General features: G+C 38.5%; 1 protein-coding gene across 1 annotated transcript in view; it reads left to right on the top strand.

The window, feature by feature from the left end:
* Positions 1–24,164, top strand: part of LOC139727125 (uncharacterized) — a 36,104-nt gene that overhangs the window by 1,707 nt on the left and 10,233 nt on the right. The window contains exon 2 of the mRNA XM_071638106.1: positions 16,154–16,596. Within this exon, the coding sequence (XP_071494207.1) occupies positions 16,154–16,596 (443 nt within the window). The remainder of the gene's footprint in view (positions 1–16,153; positions 16,597–24,164) is intronic.

Genomic DNA, 24,164 nt, shown 5'->3' with positions numbered 1-24,164 from the left:
GCGTTCGTAAGATGCCAAAACAGCACCATTTCTATCTGACAGATCTTTAAGGGAGTGGGTTCGTTTGAAAATCACACACATACAACAGAGAACAATAAATGAGTGAAGATTCGTTTCATCGATAGAAGTCAATCTACTAGTCACGTACGAGTAGCACTTTGTCCAGTGACCCGGATATTAACGAATCGGTTTGAAGAGTATCGTCACGGATTGAGTTCATGCACGGTCGCGTACATTGTTTGCTTGTTTGTTTGTTTGTTTTTTATTTACTTTTCTTTTCATTTCAATTTCAATTTCAAGTTAATTTCAATTTTCATATTTCTCACAAATAGCACAGAAAAAATATAATCATATAATACAAAAATTGTACAAGACATTACATTACAGTAGATAAAACTTCAACGGAATGTACCATAATTTGTCTCGTTATAAACACAAAGGTCTGTATACGTTAGACTTGAACTACGGTCATAATGCGAGAAATATGATGGGGCCTGCGTAAAAGCAGGCTTGTACAGCCGCAGATCCCGTGATATAAAACAACCACGTACAAATTGTGGAAAAAAACTACAGTACCTGAAATGATCAAAGTAGTTGATGTTCGCCTTTCTGCTTCTCACACGTATAACTGACACGACTTGTCCAGATTCTCCACATTATACTATTAATTCAATCAGGAACCAAGCCCACAGGCTGTCAATGATGTTATGTCTTGTCTTGTGTTCTATCGATTGTATCTTAACATTTGTGTTTGAGATGTGGAACATTAGAATAAAATGAAATAGAATAGAATAAAATGAAATGAAATAAGATATAATTTTGAATCAGAGGGGGACATCATCATGTTGACCATGAAAACACCGTTATTGAGTGTCACGTTATATGCTATTTACATCAATAGAATTGAAGAGGAGGTGTGTAGTATGCACAATGGCTACCGATGTAAAGATTTTGACAATCTTGGAATTAAAACACGCACTGAAAAAATAATTGTTAATCACCAATTATCTATATGCTCATGGGTTGTGAGATTTGCATCTAAAACACCAAACATTTGGTGAAAGAAATCAGGTTGAGTTAACACAAAACGGGACTTCCAGCAAAGAAAAGAAGTTTGCTCAGAGTCAACTGCATAAGAGAGATGACAGCCGGAAGCGCTGGCGACTTGACAAAACGTGTGAAACGGTTCGTGACTTCACCACTATTGTCATCTGTGCAATGACGGAAAGAAAGAGATATGTACTCACTGTGTATGCTGTTTGCTGTATTCGTTCGGTTCACCTTCAGCATGCAGGCACGAAGAAGAGAAATCCATTCTTCCATTATCCACCCAAACGGAACGGCGAGTTTGCATATATATTGATTCTCGTTTTGTCAATAGAAGACATTCATGTGGGCTTAAAGGGTCGGTTTTCTTCTGGCCATCGTCCTTGCAAAGCTAGTCGACGGCACTTATGAGTTGAAATATTAAGTTATTTTTATACATTATTAGAAACGTCGTCGGCGCCGACGAACAGGTGTTTGTATAGTCCCCTACCGCAGGCTGCCTTCAAATTGTTAGAAGCCCTCACAATCGAACCGTGCTAAGTTCCTCATTCAACATAAGTTCCATGACGATATCAGTGAGAGGACATTAAAGTCAATATGTTCTAACGCCATCAACGACATTTGAAATCAAATCGAAAATGTTCATTTTTCAAGATATGGCGATGAGCCTAGGTCACTCAAGCTGTGGTGTGTGATATAGAATGCTGAGAAAGCATACTTTAGTGTATAAGTATATAATAAATCTATTAGTAGGACCTACATAATAGATATTAATAATACGTGTGTATAATACATTACATATAAATAGGAAAATCAAGTGAACGCTTTCGGTTTTGACGTCTATACTATGTTCAAAAGTTGCCATCACTGACGAAGATAATGCCAAAATAAGTATTTTTAACAACGTTAACAAGTATGATAACAACAATGTCGATGGTAAATTAGTAATAACAGAAGTACTAGGTAGTGGCAGCAGTAGTGTAGCTACTAACAATCATCCTAATACTAAAATGATACTGACAATGATGATATTTAACAAATTTCGATAACAATAATGCAAAATGCAAAATGCAAAGAGTTTGTTCGCAAAAACCGATAAGTCCATTTTTGAAGATTTTGAAGTGCGGTCTCTGTCATAAAGTACAAAATAATACCTTTTAAATGATATATTGGTCACTACATATAAAGGTATATTTTTGAAGTTATGGTCAAAAGAAGCAAAGATTTTATTATTATTTTCTTTATTTTTCTTGACCTTTAATCGCAAATATCTCCATTTGGCAAATATGGACTTATCGGTTTTTGCGAACAAACTCTTCATAGACAACATCACCATCATGATAGCACAATGAGTACCAGGTTTGCAGTGTTATAAGTTCCACGTGACCTCGTACCTTACTTCATCAATGGTATAACCCTTTACTGTTTCAGAAAAAAAAAAGAAGAGATGCGTATACAGCCAGAAATGCGTTTCGATCACCACTGACGAAAACGATGCTCACTACTAGTACTAGTCAGAATCATTGACAGGTGTCTGATCTGTTTCATTCGATAGGCCGGGCCTTTAACCCCGAACTTCCGGGTCAAAGATCTCTCGGCATGCAAAGCGGAACAATTCGAATCGTATCGTGCCTCCTCGGGCCTAATTTATTGTACGCTGTATGGATAATATCTCACTCTTTCATCCGCCACCCCCCCCCCCTCTTCATTCTTTTCTTTTCTTACTGCTATTGTGAGATACTCGTTGAAGCCTATCGCGGTATGCACATTTTCGTTGTGTTGGTGAGTCCTCGAATTAGCCATGGTTATTGGCAGGGGAATTCAGACGGAAAATAAACGGAGTGCAAAAATATATCATATCGAAGTTAATGCAAAGGAAGTTAAAAGTTTCCGCTCAGATTCCAAAATCTAATCTAGTTGATGATCATGTTTGCTCAATGCATCCCTTTGTATCAAGAGTGACGCTGTCATTGATATTCCACTTTGCGAATAGTTAAGACGGTAGACAGCATGAGCTGACTTCAGTGTAATACGTGTCAAATCATTATTTGTTACGTCGGTCCAAGGTAATAAACATGTGTTCCATGGAATTATTGCATGAGTAGTGTATATAGAGCACAGTGCAACATTACATGATATTCATGATATTGCATGATCAAGTTGCGCGTTGATTAAGAAATAATTTTCGGTGTTGCAACTCGTTATCAGACAATATGTTAGCGGGGAGAGATTATGAACGTGAGTTTTAATGTGTTAGAAAGTGCAGTAAAATGGAAAGAGACACGAGAAGGTAAGTATGGAGAACAGAGAGAGAGAGACGAGAAAAGAAAATAAGGAAGAAGAAACCACAAAAAGTAAAAGAGGGGGAAAAAAACACACCGTGGTACATATAAAGTCAAATTATAATGACAATATTGAGTATTAATGGTAAATATAGATCTGTTCAAAAATGACAATATCAACAAAAGGAGGAGTCAAATGAAAAGACTAATCCTCCATCGTCGCTTTTTGGTGTAGGTCTACCAATCACGAATAAAGTTGTTGCATCCGAAGAGGTAATCGAACTTGAAAAGAAGAAAAGGAAGGAGAAGAAGGAAACGAAACAAAACAAAAGCAGAGAGGTAACCCCAGGACATTAAAGACCAGGGGCTAGCGGTATAGTGGTTACTCACCGTCTACCGGTCCCCAGATTATGATCTAATCGCGTGGGCGTATCAGCGCTGGTATACCTGGGTATAGGGACAGAGCAGATGAAGCCTACAGAACTATCATTTTGTAGATGAAAAAAAAAGACCCCAGTTTGATGCTTCAAAATAGTTCTAAAATGTGAGTTACGTGTAGAAACAACCAATGTATAGACATGTTAATCAAGATAGGGCCTAATCAATGTTAAGCATTGTTAAATGTATACAAAACGTGAACAATAGTTTTATTAAGATTGTTTCTAGAATAACCAGTTATGGTTTATTGAGAAAACCAGTAATATCTCCTTATATTTGAAGTTTTTATATGGTAGGATGTTTTTTGACGCAACTGAACTATACATGCATCAAATGTGACAACTCGAACATTTTTTCAATCACTGCTTCCAATCGTAAACAGTGTCATTAAATCATGACGGAATGATAAATGGTCATACAACCAGTGAAATAATGTGCAACTTAAAATTGATAGCAACGCATTTCAGAGCACACATGTGAAATGAATGGGACTATAACATGTAGGCCTACCTGATTTCTTGTGTACTGTTCAAGAGTGGAAATGTGACAATCCTATCCTATAAAGGGATGAGGGATGTAAAAGTTGCCAGTTCAGTTAACAAATTATACATATACATAATTATATATACATATATGTGTGTTTGTGTGGGCATAATTATGTAACAAGATATGGTGTTTATATATGTATTCTTATAACCAAACCAGATTTATATACTTTGATCTATTTGCCATTGCAAATGCTCAATAATTTGTTGAAGGCCTGCCAAGTCAGGTATCGGGCAGGACAACCTGTTTTAACAGGTAGAAGAATACAGAGATATTGTCCGGCTTAGGGCAGAGAGATATTTGTAAATAAAAAAGTGAAGAATGCGAAGTATGCTGATGTATCTTCCAATTGGACAACAGTTGAACAATATGTATTGAGCAAAATCGTCAGTTCTACAAGAGATGAAAAAAAGAACAAGAAAAAAAAAAAACAGGACCGAAAGGAAGATGAGTGTTTTTTTCCCCTTAAATACTTCTTACAAATCCACCGTGGAGTTCTAATGGCACCACCGACTGCATGTCTGACAACAGACTCGACGATTTAAAATGCGGTACAATAATCACAATTGTATCATTGCAGCTGTTAAGTCCGGACGGAATGTCAAAAAGCACAATGCTTGATATATTAATAGACACTTGAAGGCGACCACCCCTTGTGAGTCTATTATGACGTTTCGTCACAGCCAGTAGACCATTCATCGATTTCAATGGTTTTCAATGGCTTCCCCAAACAAGGGCCTCCCGTGCAAACGAGGATTTTGCCTCGACAATTCACACGGCTCGATACGCACAATGCCTGTACACACAGCTGGAGCCGCTGGGAAGGACGCGCGATAAGAGTTCATTGATAAATTTCACGCTCCAAATTTGGAAAAACCCTTATTTGCATAAGAACGGAAAAGCCAATCGAAGAATGCCATGCTGATTGTCCCCGCAGAGAAGCCATTATGACGTTTCGGTCATGTGACCGAATCATTCATAACGGCTTCCTGGTAATCCGGAAGCGCGGAAGCGTTCGCTTCCCATATTTGGGCAACCAATTTCCGGTGAATAGCCAATCACCACATAGAAATCTGCATTATGCATTAGATAGGCGTGCCGTGAGGAACCAGAGATAGACGGAGTACGTTCATTGGCCATTTATTTTAGGCGACTGGGTTTTACCAGAGAGGCGGAGAGACCGAGAAGTTTGGATTGACAAGTCGCTCAAGGACAAGCTGAGACAGGGTGGTATAAAACTGCTCCTCGCTGTGACTCACTCTTGTGGTTTTCTGTGATCGGTGATCAGGGAGTGCCGCAAATCGAACACGGGTTCATCTCACCAGCTCTCGTGGAATTAAAACTTGTGAGCTGACCACCCATCACTCACAACGGAAATCGGTAAGACACCAATCCACTTTTATTTGACAAACTAATGAAATTACATGTTATAAAGACTCGTTCAAAGAATATGTTGAGATATTCTCGTATACGGTTTGTGTGTGCGCGTGTGTGCACATGTGTAAGACGGTAACTGCTATGGAAGGTTTGGTTGACGGAGAGGGGATGGATCGTCGGGTCTCATTCATAAAAACTTCCGAGAAGATCGTGGGCGTGTTAGAGAACAGCTGATCTCGCTTCGGAGTTATCAACCTGCCTAGCCTGCACAGTCAGGCGGATTTGCCGAAGCAGGAGCGATACTGCAGTTAGCGCAGAGCCACTGGAGTTTGATGATGAAATGTCAATTTAATTTAGGTTTCATTAATGAATGATTACGGCGCCTAGGATATGACTTCCTACCCATCCCAAATAACGCTTCACTCACTACTTCACTGATGAGCATGTAAGTGGATGTTTTGGTCATGTTGTTAATAATGTTTATGACGTGTGGTTGTTAATGTATGGTTTACCACAATAATCCACGCAGTTGTACAAATGAGTTCGGGACAGTATTATGGTACTTGGTCTCTTATCAATGACTGTAATATACGTCCCCATTATATCTATCATCTCATATTCACACCCTATTTATGAAGATACAAAGGCCATTAAATTTGTCTTAGTAAGATACTCATACTAAAATGTTGAATGTTGCAATGCTCTTTGGGCTCATGAACGCATCGGTTTTTGTTTTTGTTTTTTGTTTTTGTTTTTGTTTTTAATCTGAAAGGGACTGATGCCATTTCCTTTGCGATATGTTGGCCATTTTAATTCGTAGTGAGCGAGTGAATATTGGCCTATATTTCTAAATCAGATTTCTACAGTTGTCCACTCTAGAGAAACGTTTGTTATATGGATTACAACGTAATCGCTACCACTTTTGAAGTAGGTCTTATTAGTATGTTTTGCTTTACACGCACACGCACACAAACATGCACACTCGCACATACTATGTTATTATTAATGTGTGTATGTGTACTTTTGAGTTCTTCGTGCACCTTACCACCATTTTCTGAGTCCAAAGATCTGCCAGTGAATATTGACATTTGACCTTTCAGCAAATTGAATCTCCGGCGTTCTTTCTTCATTTTAAGAGTTAACTTTTATCACAAGCACTTAAAGGGTTGAACAGGTTTTATCATGTCGCTGACTATGAGTTTGACCTGTAGTGCGCATTCTGTTCCAATGTTTCAATGTTTATATATATATATATATAGGCCTATATATATATATATGTGTGTGTGTGTGTGTGTGTGTGTGTGCGTGTGTAAATATTTTGTGATAATTGTCATGTACACGACAACTCTTGTCATGAAGTGCATTTGAATAAAAATCATAAGTATGTATATTTCACAAAGTATCAATCGAAGGTCTGTATAGCTGTTGTAAACACTTCTCATCTTGAATTGAATTGAACTGAATTGAATTCAGTTGAATTGTATTGAATGTTTTAGTGTCCATAAATATGAATTTGGAAATGCACCTTCCACCAGCGTTACGTACAAGAGATAATACACGAATTAAATTGTATTGATGATGATGATGATGAAGTCTTGTATAGCGCCGGTATCCGCCAAGTCAGGCGCTCATGGCGCCTGCTCATGAGAACAGCATTATGCATGACACATCCCCCCCCCCCAAAAAAAAAAAAAAAAAAAAATCTTGTGTATGTGCTGACCTATTCTCGTAGCTAATTTAGATAGATGGCAACGGCAAAACGGTTTTGTGAAATTGTCATTTGTGCACTGGATACATCCTCTAGATTAGTGGTGATTTTTGGTGTTCTGTGGAGTGTAACTTACTTGAGATTTGGTTCAATAAACAAGACCCTGAAGGCCACTGAAATGTAAATATACCAGTGAAATAAATCCATCAAAACAACTGTAATTATTACGCGCAAAGTCTAAATCTTTATACAAAGCACTTGTGACGACGCAGCTCCACATTTCGTTTTCAACACTGCGCTTCCTGAGATGAAGGAACAATGCTTGAGAAAAATTTGAATTATTTCATGGTCCTCGTTCAGACATGATTTCTTATCTAATTTGCTTTTGGTAACAGCAAGGTCCAATATCAAAATTGTCTCATTTATCATGGACATGTATTCCCCTAAAATGCTGTGTTAAATCACCATTTTCATCATCATTTTAATCCTCTTTTCAGATACGTGTTTGCAATAAAGGTTATAGGTATTACAGGTGCATCTCGATGTAGATTTTGATTCATCCAGGTAGTATGCTAAACGTGTGTAGATTAAATCTATTCGACTGGACTTGTTTGTAGAAATCAGCCAGAGCTGAAGAAGTGACTCGGACGAATCACGGAACTGTTCTCTCCGTGATTTTTTCAAGTCCGATCGAACAGATTTAATCTACACATTCGGTATTATCGTTTGTTAGGGGATCACGCCTGCATGTGTTTGTGTATTTTGTCCAATTGGACGATGACACTTCCGAAAACTAGCAAAACAGAAACAAATTATATACTTTCAAACAGAACGTAGTCCCCTGCAACATGTAGCTTACCACTTTGCATTATCCATAATGGTGATAACATGTTAAAAAAATGACAATTTCAACGAAAATGACTTTAGATGTTCGGCTTTTTTACCACGTAAACGATTGCATTGAGGTTTTTCACTCATGGCTCTCTATGAGTTCATCTTGGCATCAGTGGACGTATGTAGTATGGTTATTATTTCTACCGATACATTATCTGTATCTGTTGAATTTCGGAAGAAGTACGTAATCAGGACAAGGTCATGATACCATCATATATGGCAGTACATGTACCACCAGACACAAAAATAGGATTTAGTGAAATAGATTTGTGTTTTAAGATATCATATTTCTAAATGCGGTTTCACTTGACATTGAAATTGAAAAATCATCAGCCTATTATATATCACGCAAGTCATGCAAATCGTTGCGGGAGAAAGCGTTCGTCGAACCCCAAAATAATGACCTGTGTTTCCTTTACAGTTAACGTACTTTTGCAGTTAACGTACCTTTACGTACTTTTCATGACAGGTTTTTTCTAATGATAAATCGAAGTCTTAGTTATCAAAAGTAGCCCCAAACTTACAAAATGAAATACTGAAAGGCAAAAAATTGTATTTTTCCCCATGTAGGTTACCTTTCACTAAGTATATCGTAATGAATAATAATGTCATGTTAAGCTAAGATGTCGTCAAATCAGGGACTGTATTCTTTGTTGTTCCGTAGCCGTCAATTTGTATAAAACATGTCGGCACTTTGACAGTGTTACATTTTTAAAGTATATATTACCTGCGCTTGTAATTAAAAGGAAAGATGATCACGTGCATTTCAGACAAAGCTGTGCATATCCAAAGCGCATTGCGAAAAAAGGGAAATGTATATTTGTAAAAGTATAAATGCTTAGCAGGTAAGAAATATAGTACTTATAGATATACATATATTTTTAAATTTACATTTATTCTGCTTCTCAATTCAAAATAAAATAAAATTACATTTTTGTAATTGATTGAACAAATCACAGCTTATTTGGAAAGGAGCAAATAAATAGTACAATCTCATGTAATACTACAGTATAATTGCGGTAAAACACTTATGGTGTATAAATCATAAAAGGCAGCACATAAGTTGATTCAACAAGGAAGCAGAAGACCGTCAGCGTGGGCATAGCTTGACTGGGCTGACGGCCTATCTAAAGGGGGATTTAGTTCAAGTTTTCCTCTCACAAAAGTTAGATTTTTGCAATAGTATGTAGTGGGAGAAAGATGTAAGGTGATATTAGAGCTTTGTAGTAGTTCCATGAAGGTAGTGTTGTGCGCGTTGTGCATTAGATATTTGTGTTGGGCCCATGCCCAACGAGTGAAAATGAACATTTTTCACTCAAAATTCACTCCACTTTCACTCTGAATTCACTCTTTTCTGTTATTTACTCCTTCAAGAGTGAATATTTTCACTCGATTTTTTTAGAGAGTAAAGCGTTATGGTCCCAGACAATATTACAATAATGCATTTAGGAAGAAAAGTGCATTATAAAGCATATATAATGATATTGACGACAATAAGTATTGCAGTTTATGATGTGCTTATCTGTCAGGATATAACACTAGTTATATTCCCGTGCCAAGTAAACTTATTATTCAAAATTACTCGACATTCGTCCTATAGCAATATGCCATCTTTACGAATGTTGCATTCATTGGATTGAAAATATGAAATATTGAGATACATTTACTGAGTAATTGGTTTCCGAAATATTACTTATTACATTTAAACAATTAATAAATCTTCAATAATTCAGAATTTAAAGTAGTTGTTAATGTATCAAAATTTCTGTAAGAAAATGAAATATTTGTATCAACCGCGAAAAGTATAAAATGCAATAATGGAGCCGTATGAACGATGTCATATATATAAGATGATTAATAATAACGTTCCAAACATGGAATCTTAGGGGACATTACATTTTATTTTCAGTCGTTGTGACTGTGCAGTTTTAAATTGAACATAATGTTGCCTGTCTATTTTCAAATAATCTATGAACTGTAATAACACATTGCCTCACACTCCTTCATGACGGTGTTTATGAATTTATATATCGTGATCTATATCAAATTCTTTATTTAAGTTTATAAATATACCAATACCATAATTACATTATTATATACCAATAATATAAATACATGATCATAAAGTTGAATTATAGCTTGATTTTTTTAACCAAACTGATTTCGTACAAAGTTATTATGAATAACTAAAAAAATTATAAAGACGAAAATGCGCGACACACAAAAAAAGTTTTGATACAATTTCATATCATACTCGCAGTAATTGGACATTAGACACAACTGATGAATCATATATCTATATATTGGTACTACTTTAGCTATTTTTAGGGAATTTGGTGTACCCAAGGTGAAAGAGAAGTAAATTACATTGCACAAGGAAAGAGATAGGAAATTAATAACCCTTGTCAATATCACAAAGAATTGACACACAAAAAACGTACGTGTACTAATTGCGCAGTTGGATATGGTATAAGAAGAATGGAAGAAAGTAACTGATATCAGAATTTTCTGTTGTTGTCATTCTGGTTAATGATGAATACCATTTTTTGCCTTGTTCGTAACATTCGGCAAGAGATGCACGTCTGTAAGATGGAAGATGAAAGCCACCTGACCTCTTATGACATCATTATTAATAAAAAGTGCACGCTAACTTTGACGAAATGACAGTGACAAAGCCATCATCGCTCGTTTCTTCTAGTTTTAGTGGTTCATCGATTGTCACCGAAAAAGAGTCGAATGGTAATCGACTGTCACCGACAAGTGCCGAATGACACTCCCTTTGTGGGGTCGGTGGCAAGTGAACAGCACTAGTGTTTGTACAAAATATGTCTTGGCCGGCGTTGAAGCGATTTGTTGTTGAAACACACACACACACACATAAAAAAAAAGAATGAGGGTGATAGAGGGGTGTTCGCATTCGATTTGTTATATCTAAGTGTGTCTGTTGAGTGCAAATCATAATTCACAAGATGAAAAGCACGTTACTGTGTTCCTTATACTAACGGCTACTTCAGCCTCCGGTTCAACCAGTGCGGAAATTTGTTTTCTACCAGTATTAGTCCTCTCTCTCTCTCTCTGAAGAGGTGACATTTACGTCGCGAAAAGCAAAATAGTACATATTGCAAGAGATTGACTCCTTTATGAAACGGTAAAACTCAATTCAAATTACTGAGTGACTGTGACAACTGGAAAGTACTAAATTACTTGTGTTATACTGGTCAAGTCATGCGCTTTTTAAAATACTCTTTCTGATTGGTCGTCAGTTGAATCTGCAACGCCTATAACATATCCCTTGATGCTTTGCAAACACAGGAGTAAATTTAGTGCCGAAGTAAAGCTTGACGTTGATGCAATACACAGGAAACGTAAATAATGATGATGAGTTGATTGTTTTTATTTGTCTCGTGATAATCCGATCAATCTTGATTTTACCTCGTCTTGATAATGGTCTGAGCAGTAAAACGCGTGGGCTAGTTTATTCTTTCTTTTTTCTCTCTCTTGTACAAGTCTGTGTCATTAGTTTTCTACATGAAAATTGTCAAGTCATCTAGATGAATTCAAATTCCCACCCGGATGAGGAGGAAGTCTCCTTCGACTCTAAAAGGATGGCAAAATTTTGGCATAACACTGGAAAGTTACAAAATATAAATAGTGAAATTTGAAAATGAAAGATGAATTTTTTAGTGAGTTTTCCCCCAAATTATCACGCGCGCGATAGATGAAAAACTACAATACATATTGTGCAAGGTATATTAGTATACCTTACATCCGGGAGGTCTGGGGTGGACTTAAACTATAAATCAAACATCACTTTTCAGTCTATCTCAATAAGACACAATCAATAGAATAAGCACTGCATCCCATCAACCTGATTCCACCAAACTTAATTTGAGCGAATCACCTGGGACCATGGAGTACTATTACGGCACAAGTTTGGCTGAGCAGAACGACTGTCATTCTAGAAATGGAGAAGAGCTGTTTTCAGAGATACATTCGTAAGCTTTTAAAGTATTCTAATCACGGCTGAAATGTTTTTTCTTTGTTACAGCATAAATTCTATATTATGGCACACTCTTGCGGTGCATGTGTGCAGTGCTCCATCTCTTATGCAACACGATTCGTATCAGTTTTTGGCACCAAAAATGGACAAAAGGTCTGTCCACCAAGGCAGCGTTGCATTTTAGAGGTAATTACCAGAAATACACTTTCTATTTCAAGTTCTGGAACGGAAAATGGACAAAGAACTGGGAGGCAGCTTTTATTGCTTTTTTTTTTTTGGGGGGGGGGGGTTAGAACGGACTTCACAAACAAAGGCAAATAAGGACAGACCACCATTTTTTTTTTCGTGTGTTTCTACTCCCTCTTTCGATTTTGCGCGCGGATTCGTCATCGTTCGTAATTGGTCGCCATATTGTAAGCTCTCTCTCACAAAGCAAAAACGATTTCAGTCATTCGGCGTTCGTCACATTGCTAGCACGTGCGTTGCTTTCTCTCCCTCTCCCTCTCTTTCGTTTTTTACCCTCCATGTAGTCTCTTCATAGTTGGTACCTCTCACTCCTATGAGGAACTCTTAACTTGCGTGTAGCTTCGCCCTTCCTTATGACCGTTCTTTCTGCACGACATTCGATTACCAATTCGTCAACCCGTCGATGCAGCCATTACTCAATCGCGATCATGTCATTGACATATACTTCACGTTCCGACGAGCTCAAGACAATTCTGTGATTCTTTGCGGCAAATTTTTTTGCAGGAATGTGAAAGAAAAAAAACCCCGGAGTGATTGACTGAGATGTCTTGTAACTGTTCGTGCTCCTTTTCATGAAGATCGGAAGCCGTACTGAGGATCTGCCGAATTATTTTCATTCTGCTTCGTCGTGCGATATTTGTTGTTGGGCGATGAATTATCTCGCGCCATGTTTGAGTGCATTTGTCTTATCTAATTAATGACTTGTGACAGAAATTAAAAATGATGAGCAACCTTCTTCCTGCTCCGGTGTGGTGTGGTTGTTCCATTTGCAGCAGCAGTTTCCGAACTGGTTGCACTCGGCCTTCTCCGAGAATTGGCACAACTCGAGAAATATGACATGTTTCCATCCGCCTTCGACACCCGGAAAATATCATGCTATGAGTCGAACAGAAGACACTGCTATCATAAACTTGGCGACAAGGTGTTGGTTTTACCTTTCACAACTGGGCCCAAACGACGAACAGAAGAATATCGGCAGATCGGCAACGCTCGTCCAACCGCAATCTTTTCGTACACTGTCGACAATTCTCGACCTTCTTTGCTGGCTGTTGCTGTCCACCCAGCTCCGCCCCGACAGATACGTTCGAAGTCTTCCCTTGCTTCAGACGGACGCTGTCCTAAATTCCTTGTTTATTCGTACAATCAATCAGACAAGGGATAGTATGGATGCTGAATTTGAATTATTATTTATGATATCATGATATGTGAGCAAAGCTTAGACCGTCGGCATCTTTTAGGGTGTCGCTTCGTGGGATCTGTTCGTCTTCATTGATGTCAAAGGCCCCTTTGCATTCGGCACTGTGTGAGAATGGAAGGGATCTACTACTCTTCTAGGTACGTGAAGGAAACCACAACCACAAGATCCGCCATTTTGAAGTAGAATCACCGTGTTTCTTTATGTTGTTCCCATTTTGTTCAGGCTCACCCTAAATTGTTGCCGTAGCTCCAGTGGCCGCGGTCCTGTGGTCATGTACCAAGTACTGAGAAGGCAACAGTAATATTTTTGTGTTTCTATATCCCATATGTATTATGTTTTGACGGCTATTCTGGGAAGATTCATTCGAAATTGTGACTCTGGATCGTCAAATCAACTTACAACATTTACAGACACTATACAATCTACTGCACGTCACATTTTTGTTTTGTTTTGTATTGTTTCCATTCTATTGTCAAGTTATTCTATGGGATTTTTTGTCATACTAGTTGGCCGACAACGATGATGTTCTCGGAGACCAAAGAGATCAGGCGTATATATGAAAGATGTGCTAGCGCTAATAACAATATTGGGTTCGCAATGCCGTTTGAAATTGAAAGACTTCTGAAATTACTATGGGGTGAATACGCAATACAAGGGAGACATTTAGGATTTTTTTCTCTCACCAACTAATGTTTTGTGTGTAATGCAGCCTGTACGTATATGACATGTTCGTATAAATTGTGCAAGGTAACATACTTGGCTATCAAAATGTACACGGTTGCTTGTCTATGTAAAGTAAAAGGTGGCCTTAAAAATTGACCACGAGTAATGTAGCATGACACTTTTATGATTTTATACGAATTAAAACCATCAAAGACGTCCTGAACATCTTTTTAAGCTCTTCTTGTTTATGAATTATACTTGATTGCTCGGTTAGTGAAATAGTATTAATGCTATTACGTCATGAATCGAATATTTAGATGTGTTTGATCCATGGGTTGTAACTGAAATACATACACTATACTTCTTATATATTTGCGAGAATTTCTTGTAATGTATAGTCTAAATATTTGCGAAATCATCACGAAAGAATGTGAACTTCTTTTTTTTTTATTGATGAACGCTATGATCAAATGACCCATGGCATTTCTGGTTTTTTTTTCCAAATGTTACAAATGATTAAGATGATGTGTTTGTATTGTTACTTACACACACATACACACAAAAGGTTTGTAAACTAAGTGACAGAGGACAAAATCTTCTATGGGCAGTCACTTTTTGGTATATATTACAGGTATCTATATGAAAGAACTCCTGGTACCGTTTATAGTGTCAACACTAACCTATAAAACATGATTGCAAAAGTATGAGAACATCTGTTAAAACGCCATACCCAGTTGCAAGTGACCCATGACATTAAAATATATACTTTGCCAAGTATTGTGGATGCTTAAAATCATGGATCCGTTTGGTTAATCACAAAACAACAGAATTATGTAAAACTGTCTAAATGGAGACAAAATTGTTGAACTGATAAAAGGTTAGGTGGATTTAAGAAAATCTGGTTGCTAAAGTCACTTCAAAATATCAAAGAAGCTCCTTGGTATAGTCAGTAAATTGCTCTATCATTAATTCTCCCTCTGCACTTCAAAATGTTTTAAGGCGTAAACTCAAACCTCTAATATATCGTTTACCACAACTATGCAAGGAACACAACCCTTGACACAATTTCACACAGCATGGTACATTTTCCTGTCGCTAAACGCTTTCATCATTTCACCTCACACCCTACCACACTGGGCCTTTATTTATCAAACTCAAACCACTTTCATTTGCTAAACAGGGTAGCAGGTAACGTTACATAGCGCGCTTGCGCAATCCTTCTGCTGTTTGGTCGTGGCCAATCGTCAGCTCTGTTCGACCACTCGTGATTCATAAGAAAAACTTGTCGATAGCCCACACGGTGTACGCCTAATCGCTTTGCCCTAGAGCATGAACTTGGGATGATAGTAAATCACGCATTTCTGAGAGTTGATGTAAACCAAGCACTGACGTGTTGGAGATGACCTATCATGATTATGATGGTAGGAATTCAGACTAATGCACAGCTAAGTCTTAGTAAAACCTCTTATTGTAAATTAAATAAATGACACTCCTTCCAGTCGCCATTGCAGGTTCGCATTTAATCGAGTTTATAGGTCAATGGCAATCATGGTGGAGATGTGACGATCTGGTATCTCCGCACACTACACAATGAGCCGTGGTTCGCCTCATTAGTGCTGTGAGAGGTGTGTGTCGGCGGGACCTACTCGGCGTATCCGTCATGATACTGTCTGCCATGATTTCTCTGCTAAATGTTCGTTGAAAAAAAACCACCAACAACAAAACAATATGTTTCGCATTTCTGTCTTCTGCAGGACCGATCGTTTTCCGACGAGAAACGACGAACATACAATGCCTGGACTTATAATGACAGACATTCCGTCCGAGTTTTCGTGTAGAAGTGGTGCACATTACACCGACTCCACAGAACTCAATCCATTCGTTCCTACGCAAGACTCGCACGGCGTGCAGACGATGACTATTCCCCCCGCAACTCAGGCGGTGTCGACCTCCGTCGGCTGCTTTCAACACGGAGCTGTATCGAGCGCGCTGATGTCGGGACCCGGCACCAGCCGTGTTGAACGACTTCGGCTGAGGGACTGGCTGATCAAGATGATCGAGAAGGACGCCATACCGGGACTGTACTGGCTGGACAAGGAGAAACAAATCGTCAAGATTCCGTGGAAACACGCGGCCCGCCACGGCTGGAGCCGGGACAAGGACGCGTGCCTGTTCAGGGAGTGGGCTATTCATACAAGTAAGTGCATTGCATAGTGGTCTTTTCGATGTTGCTGGTAATGAGGGGAGCAGTAATTACATTAAGAAAAAAAATGCATTCGCTGTTTTCTTTTTTTTTCATACCTATACCAGAAAATATGTTTCCGTAAAGATTATAGCAGATTTCAGACAGTCATCTAAAATTATCAAAGACATAAGCATGCGAGTAAAATATGTAAAGCGCGCTGTATATGGACCTTTTTCTCATGATCAAAACGTATTAATAAAAAAAATCAATAATCACGTAGGGTAAGAATGGGAAATTACATTGACGCCAAAGTTTCAGACAATATAAATTTGTTATCTTTCATACATCATTCAAAATCTTGTCAGTCCGATTGTGGTCTACTCACATCTATGTCACATCAACTTTTTAACATTAAGTGCACCTTATACAAAATAGTTTTTCAAAGCATTTCTGCTCTTCCAAATCCTACCATGTTTGGGAGGTTGCGTCATAGTACATTGGGAAGAAAGGCGACGACAGTTCAACTCCAAACTAATGACAGTAACCCAAAGTATACGTGGTCTTTGTAACGGGGAAAATTAGTCGTCCTCTGTTGCAAAAAAAAAAAAAACCAAAACAAAATATCTTCTGTGGTCTTAAAAATAGGGACAAGCTGATACTGGGATCAATTTATGGATATATAAACCATCTACCTTGTGAATTGCATCTGTTTGTCCTGAGAGTGAAGCGAAAATCGCTTTGTGAATGCCAAATTGACCAAATCTTTAGGGATACATCCTATCGCCCGTTCCAAACTAATGTTTTGGCTGCCTTATATAAGTGAAATTTTCCATTCTTGCTCCACCTAAAACACGAGACCAACATTTCATTCAAAGCCACCAGTGATGCCTAGCAACAGACAAAATCTGTCTCTTTCGAATGTACCCATCAGTATAGAATCCCCACCCAGTTTTCATCATTGTCTTCCCAGGGTAGCGTGTGGTGGCAGTGGGTGAATGTGCCATGGCAGTATGTGTAGTAAACCTCCCGGAAGTGAAGCACTTATCCCTTTCCCATTTGGCTCCTACGCCCTCTCCTTCCTCCTACCAGTTTGGAGAGAACTCAATCTCGCTTAACCTTTGCTTTGTTTTGTTTATTTTTGTTTTTATGTTTTATTATTATTATCATTTCACTGGAATCATGTGACTTGACAGCAGTCAGACCGTGCAACACGTCCAAGAGTTCAATTCCTGTTTACAAATTCAAGACATCGAATGATTCGGGCCTGTTGCATATTTTAGCCTGGTTAATCATTTTCTATCGCTTTCGCTTCGAATTAATTCTTTGGAAAAAGCTCCATTGGTGCCCCGTTGAATCAACTGAAAAACATCCTTGTTGAAAGTATTGCCCTTTCCGGTAAATTGTGATGGGACATTTCTGCGACTTTAATTGAAACCATTCTGACCTTCACTTATTGACTGCCACAAAATATCTTTATTTTCATTTCTCCGGGGTTTTTTTTTTCTTGTTTTTTAAATCAATAATGAGAGCATGACCGAAACGGAGCAAGAATTTAACAGACATAACAATGTTGTCAGTGATCAATAGGATGTTCCCGTGACAGCTTGAAATTTGGATAGAAAAATATACAGCTCTTATTACACGCCCAGGAAGACAATCTCAATTGAATATCGACTGCGGATCTTCAACATCGTCGCGGTCAACAAGAAAGTTGCAGTGCAGTAATTTATCCCTTCATTTTGAAATTGTTCCAACAACTTTCAATTGTCTTTTTGTCCAACGCGGAAATGATAAAATCTTCAGTCGGTTTATATGTTTTCCGAGGCCCTTGACAATCTTTTTAAAAAATTCAAGTAACATAAGTATGTCAACCCAGTCGCAGCTTTCGCTCTCCATTCACTCATGCAGGTCACCAGAAACCTTGAAACTAATGACGGGCTCTGAAGAGGCCCAGAATCAAATGACACTCAATGTGAGATAGATTGGAGTACATGACATAGCAGCGAAGTTTAAATTTGGTCAATTACAAAAGTGGAGTGTTGCTTTTCAGTTCTCGCGGCACAAGTATATATATTATTCTCCTTTTTAAAAGTTGCGACATGTGACATGTTTTTCACAAGACAGTGACAGAGGAGCGACCACATAATATTGAGTACTGGAGGAGGTGAATGTGTCATGACTTCAATAGTAGACTTTTAAATGTCTGATTGAACTCTATTCATTACAGTCAACTTCAAACATTTGGTGAAATTTATCTTCAGAAAAAAAAAACAGTCACCACATGCATACGCACAACACAGTTTAATTACCATAACCTATATTTCTATACGTGAGGAGACATAGAGGAAGGGGTTAACGAAGATGATTTTGATGAAGGGGGCAGTGGGAGACGCATGGAAATGTAGAGAAGACAAAATGTACTGAGGAACTATTTCTCCCCCCCCCCTGCAAAGAAGCCGGTACATGTGTATAATCAACTTTTCTAACTTCTAATACTCTCTGTTCTGATGACATGCAGTGACTATCCACTTGTGATTTTGCTTGTTATCTTGTTCATCTTATATTTCTTCATGTTGTTAATTTTTTTGTTTTGAATTTGTTTGGCTTTGCTTTGTTTCTTATTTTGTTTGTTTATTTGTTTGCTTGTTTGTTGGTCCGTTTTTTCTGTTTTAGCTTTTGTCGTTAGTGTTGTCAAAAATCTTGAAGGTTTGTAATAGAAGAGACCTGCCCATCTTTGGGGTTGGCGGGGGGCAGCTGGTCAGTTTTTCTTTTGTCGTTTTGTTTTGTTTTGTTTTGTTTTGCTTCCTGGCTGTTCATGTTTCATTGGGGTCCGAGCCCCCCCCCCCCCCCCCCCCCCCACCCCCTACACCTTTCCCCGTTACATATTACCATCTGGACTTGGGTCAACTCGTGCCGTGCCTTTTACCATTTACCACAACTCAAGAACAGACTTCGGTACCAGACACAGTAGTGGGTCCCGCGCGGTGGTCGACCGCGCTTTCCGCGACTGACACTGCCGTCTGTCAGTCATTTTATTGAGGTCAATTCCTGTAGAGAATAGGGGTAACGGTGACCAATGACAAGGGAAGAATTTAGGTCACAATTTGACAGAAGGATAATAAGACGATTCAAGCCATCCAGTCCCACCAGAAAGGATTCATGATCATTTTTTCCGTGCTTCCTTCTCATTATTATATACATTCTTATATCTATATCTCTATATCTTTATCTATATCTATATCTAGATATCTATACCTATTATGTACCTATATCTATATCTATGTCTATATCTATATCTATATATATATATCTATCTATATCTATATCTATATCTATACCTATATCTATATCTATATCTACATCTATACCAATATCTATATCTATATCTATATCTATATCTATATCTATATCTATATTTATATCTATATCTATATCTATATCTGTATCTTCATTATATATCACGCATTGAATGGGATGATTAACTCGGGTTTACTGGCATCATGCAGCACTGTGCTAGTGGCGTTTGATGTGGACATCTTCTGTGGATGCATGGGTGTGATGGGCGGTCCCATATTACATGCATGTTCCTTGCTGTACTTCCGTCTTCCCATCATCAGCTGTGAGGACATGCCTTTTCCCTTACTCCCCCGGACGGTCCGCTCATTAATTCTCCCAGATGTAGCTATCATGACATATCGCAGAGATATGTGACATTTTAGAGAAGGGTTTACTGATGTACCCCAATGTATATTCATATTCGCTCGAAGGTCCTATTATAATAGTAGCGAGTTATTCAATGATTACGCCGTGATATCAATTTATTCAAAGTCATGGATATTGTCCCCTGAAAGTCTGTAGCAAAAAGCTTAGAAATGCACCCGTTTTATACCACAAAGTATAATGTCAACATTATTTTGGATTCCAATTTGCGGGTTTTAGTTGTTGCTCTATTGCGCAAGTGTGGAGCAAATTTTCTAGTTTTTTGGAGCAACCCGTGTTGCGCAGGCTGGTATGCCTTGAGTTGATAGTTGAAAGCTGACAGTAGAGTTTTAGTATCCACTTGTGATTTCCCTATCGTTTGACACGGGTTATACATTATATTACATGTGCACACAAAACATCTATTCACCAAAGTCAGCTAAACACACTACACATTAGACGCCATGAATATATGGTCACATTTAAGTTTCAGTATCAGTTTGGTTTATCAAATTTCTCCACGTGTACAAATGAAATCATTTTGACAAATACTGAACAACACTCATATCAGAAGATGTATAAGAGTACTTAAAGAGAACTTAAAGAAATAGATATCATTACGTATATAAAAAACACAAATTGCATCGTATCTTAATGGTGTAAGCACACATATTGTGTGGAGGAGACTGTTAAAAATGGGATAACGGACTCTGGAAGATAGTATGGTATCCATGATTCTACCTTAATTTTGAGAGAAGAAGCAGACACAAAATAAGTAACTTGAACCTCTTGTATATTCATGATACTATCTTACCAATCACTTTCAAACTTATTAAGTTTGAAAAAAAAAAACCATGGTGATAGCACAAAATCTTCATGAGCTCGGAGGGGATATGAAGTTAGGAGAAGAGGCACTGTATACTGTAGTTTCATCGTTCTTAGCATCTTGGGGAAAACGCACGTGTTTTCGCCCACGCAATCTTCATCACATGACTGTGCAAATCCCCTGGGCAGCGAGATGCAGCGAACGCACACAAAGAGCGGCTCAAAGGGGTTTGCCCAGCAACGGGTGCAACAAACTTTTGTGCCCCCTTTCATTCCCGCGAGGATCTTGCAGTGCGAGATCAGTGCGTGGGCGAGAGAATTCGCTGCGGTGTACCTACGACGTCGCCTATTATCATTAACGTAATTATAATAATCTTGCCGGGAAGCATCGAAGCCAAGGTTATCTCAGTTCGCAATATTTCTCCACGTGGGGAAGAATTGAGTCACCCACCGAACTGAACGTTACTTTCTTAAACGCTATAGTATATGGTTATTTTTCCAGGCGTTTCCATAGGCGTTGACTAGACACGATTTAGGAATTCAGCGTTTTGGAAAAGCAACATTCCTGGCGTCAAAGAGAAAGTACCTCTTGCTGAAAGTCGTATATCATGTAAAGGCAGCTAAGCCTACAAACTTCCTAGAGTTTTTTTTAGCACCATCTTGAGTTATGTTCATTTTTCGACATATTCTATATTTTCCTTGCTTCAAATCACTGAAAAATTGAAAAAAAAGAAAAAAAGTGAAGTCAAGTATAGCTAGAAGGGAAACATTGGGGTACGCAAGTAAAATGATTTAGCAGCATCGTAATAGTATGCATCTAGTTTTATTGTTTGGTTGATCGTCGATCGATCGTTTTGCCGTGTAATACTAACAGCAAAGTTCTTGCGATGCTGTTTTCATTCTGAGCATACCGTCTTTTTATCTTGAGTTGTAACATTGATTAAAATTGCATGAAATATGCCTTCATATATACGTAACTTGTCACTACTCTATTTTAAGGCAAGTTTCTATGAATTGTATAATTCATAAGTGTGTTTGTTTTGCTTTTTTTGTGTGTTCTTATCGATTTAACAAGGGCACTGTCGCAGGAATAATTTCAACGAAATTGTCTCGGTAATGCGTCCATGAGACAACAATTTGGGCGTTTTGATATTACCGGTAATTCTGCCAACATATCTCTTTCTGGTAGTAGCCAACGAGGGGTTTATCATGACAACGGTAGTTCTTTATCGATGGTTTCCCTTGGATTGTGGTCTATGCTTGCAATAATGGTGAAGCCATAAGAAAGGTCTTCACAGACTGTGTCATTACTCTCCTTTGATTCTGCGCCTTCTTTTTCAGCTGTCACTAAGTAGTCTGTCATTGACTGTAGCATACAAATCATTATGCGTCGATAATCGACCAATCAGAGCTGGGGAGAGATCGCGGCTCGACATTCCATTCATATAAGTGTGCGAGTGCGTGGGTGGCTAGGTCATGTCATGTGACTCGACCAGTCTGCCAACCGCAGTCCCTATTGCAGTAACACTTAATAGACGACCATAAAAATGTTTTCGTAAATAGGGGAAGATTCATCAAAACACGAAGAAAGTTATTTTTTTTCTAATGGGGTATTTTTCTTTTCAATTCCGTTTGAGCAGTATTTCCAGCCTGTAAATTTTTGGTCTACATTAGTGGTCTAATTTAAATCAAAGTCTGAGTAATAAAGACTATACGCTGCTATGCTTTTGTCATTTGTACCACAAGGAGACGTTAGTCTTCAAAAGCTCAGCGATCTTTGCTACTGGTCTCGTGACCAATTTCTAAGTAACGGATGGACGATCCCGAACAAACTTGTCTGAGAGTGAAGTTTATTGTGTTCTTTCACTCTGTGTCTGTCTTTGTGTGTGCTAAATTCCATTTTAGCAGCTGGAATATCGCACACATGTTTGATTCTGCGGTCAGACGAAATATTCCAGCGAATTCTGATTTTGTTGCAGCACTGGTATCGAACAAAGTAGCATTCTTTCGTGAGTAGAGGGATGGGGGGGGGGGGGGTATAGAACGACTGAATACAATAATCATGGAGACCCGAGTTCGGTATAGCGCCTCATAGGGTAAATTGCTGACAAATGTGTCAGTTGACTTTTGGGCGGTGCTGCATGAAGTGCATCTAGTGTCATCCTCGAAATTCGCGGGGATCTTTCTCTAACAAATCATAATGCTTACATGTTCTTCCGAACACATTCTATACCTTCGATATCATATATTAGTTTCTCGTCCATCATAAAGGAAGAGACAATTAAAAAAAAATGGAAGTGAACCGTCCATTTGTTTGTTTGTTTGGTTTTTTTTTTTTCAAATGGCATCACTTTCAGACCAGATACAGATGCTTTTTGCTCTCCCCTCTCACCCTTCTCCTTCACTCCCGCATCCACTGGGGAGGGAAGACGACCACACCTGTTTTCTTAGGAAAAGTGGGAGTCAGAGGAGGAGAATGTTGAATCATGGAGCATGGTCAAGTGTGACTAATCTAGACCCTCTGTGATGCGCACGTCGCCACATGCACGACTCGAGGTGGGTGGAATATCATTTATTACCGCCCGTGCTGTGGAGCGGAGTTCGTACGTGCGGAAGTTTGTGCCTACCAAGGAGGACGTAATACCAAGGAGCTTCAGCTCCTTGGTAATACATACTCCGCATGGTGTGTAAAGCACACACAGGAGCACTTCAGGTACACATATTTCAGATCGTTATGAAAGCGAAATGAAAGCATATATATATATATATATATATATATATATATACATATATATATATACATATTACATAGAAAGATACGGGGAAAGATGGCAGAGACTCTTTACTAAGTGCTACCTGCGATATTATAATACCATAACATGGCAAAGCAGTAAATTAACCAAGTGGATTTGGACACGATGTCCTTGAAGGTGCAGATATAGCTACAATAGCGCTTCTGTCGGGAAGAATGCGAACGAGTCACTGCAAATTGACATTGCCCAATTTGCCGTGACGTTGTGGTATGCTGACAATTACCTCCTGAACAAAGAAACATT

The sequence above is a fragment of the Diadema antillarum genome, unplaced genomic scaffold (genome assembly GCF_040938485.1).
Source record: "Diadema antillarum isolate AM-2024a unplaced genomic scaffold, OU_Dant_1.0 seq00000119_RagTag, whole genome shotgun sequence".
Taxonomy (NCBI): Eukaryota; Metazoa; Echinodermata; class Echinoidea; order Diadematoida; family Diadematidae; genus Diadema; species Diadema antillarum.
Note: the sequence above shows the minus strand (reverse complement) of the source record. Positions and strands in the feature narration are given on the sequence as shown.